At 43.7% G+C, this 15,669-nt stretch overlaps 1 protein-coding gene across 1 annotated transcript; it reads right to left on the reverse strand.

The window, feature by feature from the left end:
* Positions 1 to 14,356: 14,356 nt before the first annotated feature.
* On the reverse strand, positions 14,357 to 15,286 carry LOC142169674 (uncharacterized). The gene has a single exon (XM_075231571.1). It carries the CDS (start codon positions 15,284 to 15,286, stop codon positions 14,357 to 14,359), a length of 930 nt encoding a protein of 309 aa, XP_075087672.1.
* Between the last annotated feature and the right edge of the window lie 383 nt (positions 15,287 to 15,669).

The following is a 15,669-nucleotide window of genomic DNA, read 5'->3' on the forward strand; positions in this document are numbered from 1 at the left end:
TCCTTCCGGAGGATGCCCGGGTCCTCTCCGTCCCCGTAGGGGTGGCCATTTATCTTTGGTGTCTGGTCTCCGAGGATGATCAGGACAAGATGAACGAGGTGGATGCACCATTTCTGTTCAACGAAGCACAACAGGCGTTAAACCGGGTAATCTTCAGATATTCCTCGATAGTTTTCAATTTCTACTTAGGCTATTTTATAGATAACTCTAATATTTTCTCTTTGTGCTTGTAGGCCTCAGTGCTTCACCATGAGATTTTTCTCCGATACCGGGATGAGTTGAAATAACTCGAAGCCGAGGTCCTAGGGCTCTCTAAGAAGTGAAATTCTTATAAACTTCTCAGCGAGCAGTTGGAAAGGGAGGCTAAGAGCCTCCGAGCTGAGCTGGAGGTTGCCCGGAAGGAGCGTTCCGACCTGGCCGAACAGGTAAAAATATTTGAGGTTAGTGACGATGAACTAGATTCGGTGACTGATGGTCGAAATCTACAGATCCAACAGATGATCGATTGGATCGATCAATTTCGAGCCTATATGGATGCAATTAAGGCCGAGACCAAAGAATGGAAAAGAAGAATGGACCGTCTAGCCTCAGAAAAAGTGGTTGCTCGAGCGCGATAGACTTCAGCTAATTTCCAACTTTGAGCGGTATAGGAAAAGGCTGAGGTGCATGCCAAAAAGGGTGAAGAGCTCCAGTCTTAGCTAAGTTCGACCGTCTCTGATCGAGAAATTATGGCCAAGGAGCTTTAAACGGCCAAGTCAACGGCCGTGGTGGTCAAAGCCGAAGCCGAAAAGATGGTGGCTAAATATAAGGCCGATGCCGAGGCAGCCTAAGACCGCTTATAAGACTTTGTTGAATATGAGAAGCGGCAGTCACGAAAAGTGGCCGATGCCGAGGCGGCCCTCGTGGCCAAGAAGTTGGCTTACCCCGAGGAAGAAGAAGAAGAAGACTCTGAGGGTTCTGGTGGATCCGGGGGTGGAGAAACCCGGGCTATTTAGACGCCTTTGTAGATGTTTTTGCTTTTCCTATTGTTTGTACTTTTGTACTTTTGTATTTTTTTTTCAAGGCCGTTTGGCCTCTGTAAAGACTTTATATAATACAAGGCTTCCTTTTCCCTTCGACAATTTCTGAGTTTTATTTTTCTTTGCTTTATTCTTTATGTTTGCAAAGATAGAAATGCCTTAGCATGAACTAGTTAGGTCATGTTCGGAGGTTCGAACAGGCTTTGCCTTTGACATTATTTTGTCTAAGGCATCGTGGGGGTTCGATATGACCAGGACTTTTCCCCAAAGTACTTATAATTTATTTTTATTAGATTATAGTTTGTCGAGGGTAGCCTTTAGAACGGGTTTAGAAATTTTTCAAGGCTTTGTTTTATATTACGGGTCACGGATGTCTCCGAGCCGTTTTAATATGGTCGTAGCCTTTTAGTTCGGGTGTTTCCCAGTGGGCTTGTCACCTCGAGTTATCCGAGCTTGCCTAAGATAACAGTCCCCGAATGGGGATGGCCGTATCCTTTAAGGTTTGGGCATTTCCTGAAAGGTCTTGTGCCCCCGAGCTCCCTCAACTCGAACCGTCCGAGTTTGTTTTTGCACGGCAGTCCCTGATTGGGAGTGATCGTTTGAACCCGGATAAAGGCGGCCCTTGGGCTCGATACCTTTAGGGGATCGAATGTAGGAAATTCCTTAATAGGAAAGAAAAAAGAGAAATTCTTAAGGGACAAGATATTTATCCGCAAGGTAGAGACTTCTTTTTATTCTTGTGCGTAATAGTTATACATGTGTACAAGATTTGTGCCATGGCTCGAGCAGTCTATGCAGGCACAGTTCATTTGACCATTTGTCCCTTACAGTAAATCCTATCAATTGAGCCAAGACCATTCAATCATAAAGTTTCTTTCCTTGCTAAAGTCGTTATCCGAGGATAATGCCCCCAGTGTTCGGGGGCGATTGTAGAGAGGCCTCGAATACTGTTGTTGTGATCTTTGATAACTGTTCGTACCCAGCCTTCCATTCTAAATTATCATGATTTAATGTTGCATCATTAAAAACCTTGCTGGAAAACCCATTTGTGACAAAACGGGTTAAAGGGAAAAAGAGTGCAATGCGTGCTTTAAGGCCTAAATATTGTATCGTTCCTTGTTTGTGACCTACAAGTCTTAGTTCAAAATAAAAGAAATTAGTGGGGCCGTTTGATTGTAATATCTCTCGATCCGCGATATAAGGAAAAGTTCCGATATGACTGCATATCGGTACTTGAGACTTGGTTCTCCGTCTTCGACCAGCATTAGAGCTTCAGCGCCGTAAACCAGTGAGAAGGGGGTGGCCCCGGTACTGGACTTCGAGGTTGTACGGTATGCCCATAAGACTTCAGGCAGGATTTCCTTCCATTTTCCTTTGGCGTCAGTTAACCTATTTTTGAGGTTATGGAGTATTGTTTTGTTGGTCGATTTTGCTTGTCCGTTCCCACTAGGGTGATAGGCTATTGATAGGATCATTTTGATCTTGTTTTCTTTGAGAAACTTGCTTACTTTGCTGCCGATGAATTGTTTCCCATTGTCGCACATGATCTCGGCTGGCATTCCGAACCGCCATATGACGTGGTCCAAATGAAGTCGATGACCTCCTTCCCCCTGACCTTCTTGTATGCCTGGGCTTCCACTCACTTAGAAAAATAGTCAGTCATAACCAATATGAATTCAACCTCGGGTATTAGGGCCCGCGTAAAGTCAGCCAGAAAGTCTGGCAAAATTTGAGACTTAATGGCGGTCCGGGGTTGATATTCAATATCGTACCCACTGATTTTCATGGCCCATTTGGCCAATAAGCCCGTGAGCTTGGGCTTATGCATAACATTCCTCAATGGGTAAGTAGTCACGACATATATGGGGTGACACTGGAAGTATAGTTTTAGCTTTCTAGAGGCGCTTAACAAAGTGAACGCCAGCTTTTCTAGGTGAGGATACCTAGTTTCGGCCTCACCCAGGGTCCTGCTAACATAGTAAATTGGAAATTGCGTACCTTGCTCTTCCCGGACCAGGACTCCACTTACCGCTATCTCCGATACTACCAAGTACAAGTATAGTTGTTCATTTGTCTTCAGTGTGTGAAGCAGCATTGGGCTCGATAGATATCGTTTGAGTTCCTCCAAGGCCCGTTGGCACTCCGAGGTCCATAAGTAGTTATTTTTCTTCTTCAATAGTGAGAAGAATCGGTGGATCTTATCAGGGGACCTCGAGATGAATCACCCCAGGGCGTCTATGCGCCCGGTTAATCTTTGCACGGCCATCAGGTTGTCCACAACCGTGATATCTTCGATGGCTTTGATCTTGTCGGGGTTGATCTCGATTCCCCAGTTGGATACCAAGAATTCGAGGAATTTACCTGACCCAACTCCAAACGCACATTTCTCCGGGTTTAGCTTCATATTGTATTTCTTCAATATGCTGAAGGTTTCCTGCAAATGTTTTAAATGATCCTCTGCTCGCAGGGACTTAACCAACATATCGTCAATGTAAACCTCGGTCGATTTTCCTATTTGTTCCTCGAACATTCGGTTTATTAGGCATTGGTAAATGGCCCCGACAGTTTTTAATCCAAATTGCATCACGTTATAGCAGTAGGTGCCGTATTTAGTGATGAAGGAGGTTTTCTCCTGATCACCCGGGTTCATCCGTATTTGGTTGTACCCGAGTAGGCATCGAGAAAACTGAGTATCTCATCGCCGGTCGTGGCATCGATCATGTGATCAATGTTGGGCAAAGGGAAGGAGTCCTTGGGACATGCCTTATTCAAATCCTTATAGTCTAAACACATTCTCAATTTATTCCCTTTTTTAGGGACTACCACTACGTTCGCTAACCAATCCGGGTATTTAACCTCCCGAATGGACCCTATTTTAAGGTGTTTAGATACCTCGTCCTTGATGAAAGCATGTTTGAAATCAGACTGGGGTCTCCTCTTTTGCTTGGCCGAATGGAACTTTGGGTCCAGGTTTAGCTTGTGAGTGATTATTTCCGATGGGATCCTTGTCATATCAAGGTGGGACCAAGCAAAACAATCTATGTTAGCTATAAGAAACTGATTTTCTGAGCTCAGGACTTAACCCCGTGCCAAGGTATACCTTCTGGTCGGGTAGATGCTCGATCAATATGACCTGTTCCAGCTCCTCGACTGTCGATTTAGTGGCGTCGGAATCATCGGGGGCTATAAAAGACCTGGGAACCCTGTAATCATCGTCTTAATCAGTCCTTGTTTCTCCGGTTGGGTCGGGGCTGGTGTCGCTAATTACTATTCATCTTCTTGCTTTGTGATCGAACTCGACCCCTTTGTCATTACAAGTGCGGATATCGAAATCGCCTCTTCGACCTCAAACATCTCCTTTGCGGCTTGTTCTATGTAGATTGTTTAAATCCCCACCTGGTGTTGGGAATTCTATCACTTGGTAGAGAGTCGAGGGCACCACCGTCATGTTATGGATCCATGGCCTCCCAAACAAAGCGTTGTACCGCATGTCTCCTTTGATCAAATAAAACTTAGTTTCCTGAATATTCCCGGCGGTATTCACCGGTAATGGTATCTCCCCCTTAGTGGTTTCACATGCCATGTTGAATCCATTTAGAACCCGGACTACATGCATGATTTGATCTTGTAGATCGAGCCGCTCCACGACCCTCGATCGGATAATATTGACCGAGCTACCTGGATAAATTAACACACGCTTAACGCGAGATTTATTTATGAGTACAGATATTACCAGTGCATCATTATGGGGCTGCACGATCCCTTCTGCGTCCTCGTCATTGAAAGACAAGGTTCCTTCTGGTATGTAATCTCTAGTCCGTTTTTCCCTCGTGATGGATACTTTGGTGCGCTTCAACATTGGCCCCTAAGGGACATCGACCCTGCTGATGATCATGTTAATGACGTGTTGAGGTTCTTGTTGTTCGGTCTATTTGTTAGAATCCCTATTCCTGAAAGGAATCTTGGCTCGGTCGCTTAGGAATTCTCGAAGATACCATTTATTGAATAGTCGGGCTACTTCCTCTCTCAGCTGTCGGCAATCCTCCGTTTTGTGGACGTGAATGTCCTGATATTTACACATCTGGTTAGGATCCCTTTGGGTTGGATCGGGCTGTAGAGGTCGAGGCCATTTGGTGTCCTTGATGCATTCGATAGCTGATACAATGGCGGCAGCGTCGACATTAAAGTTGTATTCCAATAACCTCGGTGCTTCCTTAGGCCCGATAGGTCTGTCGAAACCGTTCTTGCCCATGAGTCCCCAGTTACTTTGACCTCGATCACTTCTCCTTTCATTTCTTATGAGATTTCTCCCAGATCTGTTACCTCTTCGATCCCCATTGTATGGTTGATAATGATCCCTGCTTGTTCTCGGTTCACGATCAATGTCTCTCTTGGCTCTATCGACGGCTCAAGTAATGTCTTGATCCCTTCTTGATACCGGTTATGCACGTCGGCCCAAGTAACGGCCAGATATTCTATCAGGTTTTGTTTTAACTACTGTGAAGCCATCGAGCTTCGAACATTGAGTCTTTGGGTGAAAGCTTGAATAGTCCAATCGTCCGCAACCGGGGGTAAGTCCATTCTCTCCATTTAAAATCGGGACACAAATTCTCTGAGCATTTCATTATCCCTCTGTTTTACTTTGAAGAGTTCTGACTTCCTAGTCTCGACCTTGATAGCTCCGGTATGTGCTTTTACGAAGGAATCTGCAAGCATAGCAAATCATGGCTCCCTTTGACAGGGTCTCTCCGAACTTCTTCAATAAGACAGACTCGATCTCATCATCCTCCAAGTCATTCCCTTTGATGGCACATGTGTAGGAGGTTACATGCTCATTTGGCTCGGCCGTTCCATTGTACTTAGGAATCTTGGGCTTGCAGAACTTCTTAGGGATTGGCTTTGGAGTCGTGCTCGGAAGAAAAGGTTTTTGCACGAACTTCTTGGAATCTAAGCCTTTCAATATCGGCAGGGCTCCTGGATTTGGTCGACCTTGGAATTGTAGGTTTTCACCTTTTTATCATTAGCTTTGATTTTCTTCTCCCCTGATTCTACCTGCTTGGTCAGTTCCTCGAGCGTCTTTATGATCTCGGGGTTAGTCCTTGATTCATTTTCATTCGACTTCTCTGCGACCGGTTCATCCCTACGGATGATTTCCCTGGACGGATCAAGTTCAATTCTGCTCGGTGCGCGGCTTTGGTTCTGTAACTGAGCTATCGCCGCCTGTTGAGCCTGCAACATTTCGAAGATCACCCGTAGACTAATCCCGTCTCCTCTAATGTTTTGTGCATTTTGAGCTGCCGATCGGGTTCCACCACGGACGCTATTCTAGGGGTTGGTAGGCAGGTTTGTATCGATAGCCACATGTGAATTAGCATCGATTGGGTCTTGATCACGCCCAACTATGCCTTGTAAAAAGGACTAAGCGGTCGCTGCAAATATAATCTGGTTCAAGTCCGGAGTCAAATCCGACAGGGAACTAACCTATTTACTACAACTTTTAACAATGCTAATGATAAGCTCAGACAATTTCCAGATGCAAGATTTTTAATATAGTATAAGTGGAATTTATTTATCTAATAAAAAATGACAACAAAATTAGCAATAATCAAGAATAAGGTTGAATTCAAAGGTAAAAAGGATCTAGGGCTACTGATTTCCCCAATTTCCGGACTAATTCCTGACACGTTAGCTATTATCTCGTCGTAATACTCTATGAGGATTATGAGTTCCGGGCTAACGTCATTATCTCTCGATCAATTACGATAATTTACTAGAAGCATTCTCTCGAACTACTCTAGTTAACAATTTATGCAACTCAGAATTATCCCACCAAAGCTTCGTTATCTTTAACCCCGGCTTTAAATTTAAGTAATTAATCTCTTAACTTACCCGAAAGTGGTGTTGTTCAACAACAATCTAAACAAGTGTTCTTTCTCAAGCAACATAAGGTAACTAGACACGATTAATCAAGGGCCCTTTCAATTAATCACAACACAACACATAGTTGAACAGTCATAGAATAAGAACGGCTCAATTATATCTAAACATAGTCAAACCTTCATCCAACAATTGGTTCCATTAACCCTAGATGATGGGTTTAGTTACTCATACTAATGGATAAAAATTCACTATAACAATTCATAATCAACAATGGAAGTAAGAAGAAGAAGAAGATGAAAACTCTTAGGAAATTCTCCGTCTTCTCTTTCTTGTTCTTGCCTCCAAAATCTCCTAAAAACCGCTTCCTTTCTCTTCTGGGAAAATTAGGCTTCATATAGGTTTAGGTTAGTCGCCTTGGAAATTACATAATTGCCCATGAGTTGTTGGTCTCCATCCGCTCGTCCGCGGCCGCGGATTCGACCGCGGATCTGGCCATGGATTTCAGTCAGTGTTCTGCCTCCAGTCCATAGTCAAATTCGCGATCAACTCCACGGCCGCGCACCTGGAGGGTACCTCCCCGCTTGCTTTTCTCGCTCCTTTTCGACCAGGCTACACTCTATATTGACTCCAAAACACTCTTTAGCTTCCTCCTAGATCGGAGTGGCTCCTGCAATGCATAAAATTCCTAATTAGAGCATTTTGTTATCTTTTAGCATTCAAATATCAATAAAGTGCGGCAAATTTAGAGTATAGATAGTGTCTAAATTGCATAAATATAGCCTACTATCAACACCCCATACTTAAATCATTGCTTGTCCCCGAGTAATCAAACCACACTCTACAGAGGCCTAACTTCACTGAGCAACTTCCCTAACTCGCCACACCAAGAATATTTCACATAGTTTGAGTATACATTAGTGTAACATCTACACATCAAGAGTAGACTCCCGCGAGCCACGCAATATTCCTAACCGGCTTACTTACTCTATTCAGAGGTCCAGACTTACCTCTCCTTCGCGAATCAAGTGCCTGCTCACTACAAAAGAGACTCATTCCACAATCAATAAAATTCACGTACACTGAGGAACTTCAAAATAAACAGAATTCACTCACCCTGAGAAATGATATTCTTGTGCCACAGAAAACGCTCCATAGGCTTGCCCGTAGTGTACTACTCTACTAATTGGGATTCTTCAGTCTAGGATTAGGTAGGACTTATTTGGCTGTAATGTAGGCTGCAGGTCGTGTAGGATATATTTGGATATAATAGTGACTACAACTCCCCAAGCACTTTAATACATATATTTTATAATCAAGCCCACACTTAGTTAAACAAAAATTTCCACCTTCAACACCACATAAATTACCCCACACTTCTTTGAGCACAATCACCTTAAAAGCCACCATAGAATATTACTAATCAACATGATACACTATTAACACATGCTACATATTTTTTATTTTTTTTTCAACAAGGTGCAACTTTCTCCTGATTTCCCTAGTTCCACTCAAAAGCCCCACCAACTACCCCACACTTTATCCTTTATAGATTCATAGTAATTCAAGTGCTTACGAGAGGTAAAGGGTTCAAAAAGATGGTCAATTCAAACAAGGGCTAAGGCTTGTAATGTGGTTGCCAAGGAAACAGGATTACAGGCTCAACGGGGTTAACTACGATACATAACAATTAGGTGGGTGGAATATGTATATATATGGTTCAACAAAGAAATGCCTATATTACTTCCCAAACTAAACAAGACTACTATTTCGCTTTGCAGATACACAGGGCAAGTTCTAGGCATCAAATGTCGTGCACAGAACACAACAAGCCTCACACACATATGGCACATGACGCACTCCAGATCGGATCATCAAACACTTAGATTAGAGTACTTAAGCCAAATTAAGAACATACAGTTTAAGGTATTCTTACAAGAGTCAACAAATGAGCCTAAGCGTCACACTAAGTACCCGCTATATTCAAGGCATTACGAAGTTAAGAGATCCTATTCTAATCCTACCCATAGCCCATAAGTTCCTAACTAAAAAATAAAAACTAACTACACCAGGTTCAAATGAAACCCTTGGAAAAGAATCGTGGTTTAAAGAAAAACCAAGGGGGAATTGATACACTACTACAAAAGAAAATCCACGTTCACCGCACCATTTTTTACTTTTAACAAATTTTTTTTCTTTCTTTTGACTTTAGTCCCTCAAGAAACCCGTCGAATCATATCCATCGTCAGCACAAGTCGCAAATGATTTATGTAAATAAACTACGAAACTATTCTACATACAACATACAACAAAGTATCCCCCACCCCACACTTAAAAAGATGGCATGTCCCCATGTCATACAAAATAAAGTAATGCGAGGTAAAGGTACTTCCCTGGTGGATCAGTCTTGATCGGAGACAGTGCTATGGTCAAGATGGCACGCCCTCCCCAGCGCACGCAGCCAGCCCATGATTTTCTTCTTTGACTTCGCATTTTGGGTGGCCAAGGCATCAACTCTAGTCCCCAATTCCGTGACGGAAGTGTGCAGCCCTGCCATATCCTGTTCTAAGGTTGTCATCCGTGTACTCCGTCTGACCTGGGATGGTCCTTCAACCGCTGCAGCTTGTTCCTGTGGGGGTTAGGCAGGTTCAACCTCCTCCTTCCCTTCATCGCCCTCCTCTGGCGCATCAGAATCGTCACTATGAGTTACCCCAGGTGCCACCGGGTCTTTCCTGATGGTCACTTTGTCTGCCCGAAACTTTGCTTCTTTCTTCACCAGGCCATCCGCATTTGGGTTCTCAGGCACCGTTGCTGCTCGGCACAATCTAGTGACTAGAGAGGCGAAAAAGAACCCATACCTCTTCTGTGGTGAACGGACGAACATCTCATACTGAATAACCTGGGCCACATCAAAATCATGGCCATTCACGAAGCACCAGATCAAGGTAGCTCTCGGACTATTTACCTCCATGGTATTGTGGGACGGCATCAAGCGAATGTTGATGATGTACAACCAACACTTTCCTTCAAAAGTGAGTGAGGCAGATTGTAGCTTCGATCCCGACACAACCCACACTACCTCTTTATCTGGTGCATAGATAGTTCTGAAAATATTATTCCATGTGATGGGTTCTCGCTTATAAGTATCATAGAAATCCTCCTCCCTATTGAATACAGGCAATCGGTACATTCTCCTGATGGCTTCTATCGAGTCATCCACCCTCGTGTGTCGCACAATGCATATTCTATCCTCATGTTCGTGGCAGTTGGCATAGAACTCCCGGACAAGCATCAAGTTACCCTCCTCCAGCTCTTCAAAAAAGTTGTCCAACCTGCGCCTGATCAACTCCCGATACATATTAGGACACTCATCCTGGAGGGACGCCCTGTTAATACCCCTTTTCGGTACAGGTTTTTTAGTGGCCTTCAAACTGAAATGGTCTTGGGCAGCTCTGGGGGCAAACCTGGTACGATCAAACTGAGTTGCACTAGCCGGTGCCCGTGCCTGGGATGAACCTCCATGACCACTTGACGAGGCTTCGGTGGTGTGTCTCTTCTTTGAAGGTGTCATGGTACCTACACAACAAACACTACTATCAGTAATCGACGGAATATGGGAACCAATGGCGGTTACTCAGACTTTACTCGCACAATTGGTCACAACTTACATTCAAACTCATTGTTGTAATTCAACAAACACTTAAGGTGCATATACCCCCCAGTTACCCAAAGCCCTAATTAAACTTCTATTCCTCACAAACTCAACAATGTTTCCCCCAATTCAACCAAATCTATTAGCCTCACATGCCACATATATACTACAATCCTAAACCAAGACAAGAGTACCCATGATTCTACTATCCTACACATACAATAGCAAAGGAAAAGAATGGGAAAAATAAAAAATTAAAAACAAAAAAAATACTAAGAAAGAGGAATAGAATCATGTTACTTACTTGGAGATCTTGGGAGGAACGGAGATTGGGGATTGGTTGAGTGGAGAAGAGGAGGAAGGAGAAAAACTTTGTTGATGAGAGAAATTTTAAGGGAGAGGGAGAGGGGGCGTGTGTTTTGCGTGTGTTTTAGGGGAAGGGGGAAGGGTTTTAGGTTTTGTTGGGGGGAGGGAGGGAAGAAGAAATGGGGGAGTGGGAGGTGGGGGGGGGGGGGGGGTAAGTAAAAAACTACTTAATAGGAAAGAAAAGAAAAGAAGAGAAAAGAAAGAAAAACAAAAAAAATAATAACCAATTTTGAACCAGGTACCGCCTAATCCGCGGCCGCGGATGAGGAACAGTGAGGGGGACGAAATCCGCGCCCCAATCCGTGGTCAAGTCCGCGGGAGCGGACGGGGAGGCAGTGGACTGTGCAAAATCCGCGGCCGCAGATATCGATCTCCAGCAAAATTTTGTCTTTTTGCACTTTTACCTATCTCCGGGTTAATTTCGTCCTCCGAATCCTTCCGATGTGCATAATTTTATCCTTGCACATTAGCAGATAGGTCAATGTCGTTCAAAATCAATTATAAAAAATAAGAGTAAAGAAAAATAATGGGTTGCCTCCCAAAAAGCGCCTGAGTTAACGTCGCGGCATGACGATTTACAACAAACCATTGGTTTCCTCCCAGGAAGCGCCTGATTTAACGTGGCAGCATGACGCAGGCTTTCACTACTACTCTTCGCTCGCGTATTGGGGCTCTTCCAAAGATATAATCACTCTATCCCCCTTTTCTTCGACCATTCCAAGGTAATGTTTCAACCTTTGCTCATTAACTATGAACTTATTTGTCCCATATTCGGATTCAATTTCTATAGCTCCACTTGAGAACATTTGCACCACTCTGAAGGGTCCTGACCATCGTGACTTCAACTTACCCGGAAACAATCTCAATCTCGAGTTTTATAACAACACTAGATCTCTGGGTTTGAAGTTCCTATCTAGAATGTGCTTCTCATGTATCATTTTCATCCTTTCTTTATACAATCTTGCATTCTCAAATGCATGGAACCTGAATTCCTCGAGTTCATGTAACTCAGTGACTCTGTTGGTGCCTACGGTCTCCATATCCAAATTTAAATGCCGCAGTGCTCAAAGGGCTTTATGTTCAAGCTCTACCGGAATATGGCATGCTTTTCCAAATACCAACTTGTATGGTGACATACCAATTGGAGTTTTGAATGTTGTGTGGTACGCCTATAATGCATCATCCAGCTTATTTTCCCAATCAGACCTTGTCACATTCACTGTCTTGGTCAGGACACTTTTGATTTCCCTATTAGACACTTCAACTTGTCCGCTCATCTGTGAGTGGTACAGTGTGGCTACTTTGTGGCGAACTCCATACTTTTCCAACAGACGTGCGAATGCTCTATTGCAAAAATGGGTTCCACCATAACTGATTATAGCTCTCGGGGTGCCAAAACGTGTGAAGATGTTTTTCTTTAGGAAACTTGTTACTCCCTTTTGCATCATTGGTTGGGAGAGCCACCGCTTCGACCTATTTGGAGACATAGTCAACTGCTACCAATATGTATTTGTTACCATACGAGCTGACAAAAGGCCCCATAAAGTCAATCCCCCACACCTCAAAAACCTCCACCTCTTGAATTGTGGTCATCGACATCTCATGACGTCAAGATATGTTGCATGTCCTTTGGCACTCATCGCAACGTTTTACCCAAACATAGGCATCCTTGAATAGAGTTGGCCAATACAACCCTGATTCCACACTTTTGCTACTATTCGAATTCCTCCAAAGTGTCCACCATATGGTGAAGCATGGCAAGCCTGCAAAACAGAAGGTTGATCTTTCTCGGGGATACGCCTCCGGATCATGTCATCTACACATATTCTAAAAAGTAGAGGTTCATCCCAATAATAAGATCGACAATCGAGAAAGAACTTTTTCTTTTAAATTGAAGAGAGTTCATAAGGTACAATACCGCTTGCTAAATAGTTAGCAATATCGGCATACCATGGCATCTCCTCCATTGTCACAGCGAGTAACTATTCCTCCGAGAATGTCTCTGTTATATCTTCAACCTCCATCTTCTTTTCAGCTCCTTCCAACCTTGAGAGGTGGTCTGCCACTTGATTGTCCGTCACTTTTCTGTTACGGATTTCCAGATCGAATTCTTGTAGCAAAAGAACCCAGCGGATTAAGCGTGGCTTTGACTCCTTCTTTGCTATCAAGTACCTAATTGCTGCATGGTCAGTATAAATATTAACTTTTGAACCAATTAAGTACGACCTAAATTTGTCGAAGGCAAACACTATAGCCAATATTTCTTTTTCCGTCACGGTGTAATTGAGTTGTGCACCGCTGAGCGTCCTGCTTGCATAGTAAATTGGGTGCATCATCTTGTCTTTTCGCTGCCCCAAGACTGCTCCTATAGCATAATCACTGGTGTCGCACATCAGCTCGAACGGTTGCTCCCAGTTGGGTGCAACAATGATGGGTGCAGTTACCAGTCTCTTCTTCAGCTCCTCAAATGCCAACCTGCAATCATTAGAAAACACAAAGGGCTGATCCTTTTCAAGAAGTTTACATAAGGGTTAGCAATCTTGGAAAACTCTTTTATGAATCGCCTGTAGAACCCGGCGTGCCCAAGGAAACTTCTCACTTCCTTGACCAAAGTGGGCACTGGAAATTTCTCAATCACATCAACCTTAGCATGGTCGACCTCAATTCCCTTACTGGACACTCGATGCCCCAAAACTATTCCTTTTTGAACCATAAAATGGCATTTTTCCCAATTCAGCACCAAATTTGTCTCCATATCTTTTGAGCACTCTTCTTAAATTGTGAAGACAATCTTCGAATGAATCCCCCACCACGTAGAAATCATCCATAAACACCTCCATAATGTCTTCAACCATATCAGTGAAAATGGCTAACATGCACCGTTGGAATGTAGCCGGGCGCATTGCAAAGTCCAAAAGGAATTCTCCGAAAGGCAAAGATGCCATACGAACAAGTGAAGGATGTTTTATCTCTGTCTTTAGGGGATATTGAGATCTAGTTATACCCCAAATATCCATCCAAGAAACAGAACTGAGACCGCCCAGCTAACTTGTCCAACATTTTGTCAATGAAAGGCAAGGGGAAATGGTCCTTCTGGGTAGATGTGTTCAATTTCCAATAGTCCGTGAAAATCCTCCACCCCCGTGACTATACGAGTCGAGATCAACTCGTTATTCTAATTTTGTACGACCGTCATTCCTCCCTTTTTCGGCACACACTGAACAGGGCTGACCCAGTTGCAGTCAGAGATGGGGAAGATGATACCGGCATCCTACCACTTGATCACTTCCTTCTTCACCACCTCTTTCATATTCGGGATCAGCCGTCATTGATGCTCTTTGGAAGGTTTGTGCCCCTCTTCCAAGAGAATCTTGTGCATACAAAAGGCTGGGCTGATACCCTTTATGTCTTCCATGGTCCAACCAATGGCAGTCTTACATTCTTATAACACCTGCAAGAGTTGCTCTGCTTGCACAACTAGCAAACCAGATGATATAATAACAGGCAAAGTAGAATTAGGCCCTAAGAAAACGTACCTGAGGTGAGCTGAAAGCGGTTTCAGGTCCAACTGTGGTGGCTCATCTATTGATGGTTTTGCAGGTGGTGTTGCTCTTTCTTCTAAGCGTAGGGGCTCGAACTGAGGTTCCCTTTTCCAGAACCCTTGACCCTCGAGAGCCATGACCCACTCTGCCAGCCATTCACCATCCATCTCTTCCAAATTCATCAAACAAGCTTCTAGCGGATCCTTGACATTAAGGGTCTCATCCTCCTCTTGCAGTATCACATCCACGGCCTCCACTAGCGAGCAATCTGCAAATTCGCTGGGTCTCCTCACGGATTGTTGAACGTTGAATATTATTTCTTCATTGTTCAACCTCGTTTTTAACTCTCCAGTCTCACAATCAATCAATGCTCTCCCAGTGGCTAAGAACGGCCTTCCTAGAATGATGGGTATCTCTTCATCCACTTGACAGTCAAGAATAACGAAGTCTGCAGGGAATACAAACTTCCCCACTTGAACAAGCACATCATCAAGAATTCCTGATGATCTTTTGACTTTGCGATCAGCCAGTTGCAATAACATTGAGGTCGGTCTAGCTCTGTCAATGCCCAGTTTTGTATAGATTGCCAAGGGCATCAATTTTATACTGGCTCCCAAGTCACACAATGCTTTAGCAAAAGCATAACTCCCAATGGTGCATGGGATAGTGAAACTACCTGGATCAGACACTTTTTGAGCCATAGGTCTTGTCACTACCGCGCTACAGGTCTGCGTCAGATTTACAGTGGACAGGTCCTGGAAGTAAAATTTTTGCGAAATCAGATCCTTCATTATTTTTGCATAACCTGACATTTCCCTCAAAGCATCCATCAGTGGAATATTCAATTGAATTTGTTGAAGAATTTCCATGAATTTCCTGTATTGATCGTCTTTCTTTTGCTTTGCCAATCTCTGAGGGAATGGTGCAGGAATCAACCCCTGCCTACTGCTTGGTGTCTTTTCTTTGTTGGAAGCTTATTCTACCACCTGTTCTGAGAGTTTATCACCTTCCTTCTCCTTACCCTTGTCAACCTGTGCTTGTTCAATTACAACCTCGGTGAGCTCTACTCATCTGCCTCTAATGTAACTGGAGTAGTTGGCATAGTCTCTCTCCTAGATTGAGCAACTTCTTGCTCTCTGTCTAAATCTCTTCCATTCCTGAGACTCACTACCATTATCTGATTTGGGTTCTGTTCCTTTGGGTTAATATTTGT

This window comes from Nicotiana tabacum, chromosome 15, assembly GCF_000715075.1.
Source record: "Nicotiana tabacum cultivar K326 chromosome 15, ASM71507v2, whole genome shotgun sequence".
Classification (NCBI taxonomy): domain Eukaryota; kingdom Viridiplantae; phylum Streptophyta; class Magnoliopsida; order Solanales; family Solanaceae; genus Nicotiana; species Nicotiana tabacum.

Excerpts from the sequence above, each read along its gene's own strand:
- LOC142169674 (XM_075231571.1), bottom strand. The coding sequence starts at position 15,286 with ATGGATGCTTTGAGGGAAATGTCAGGTTATGCAAAAATAATGAAGGAT.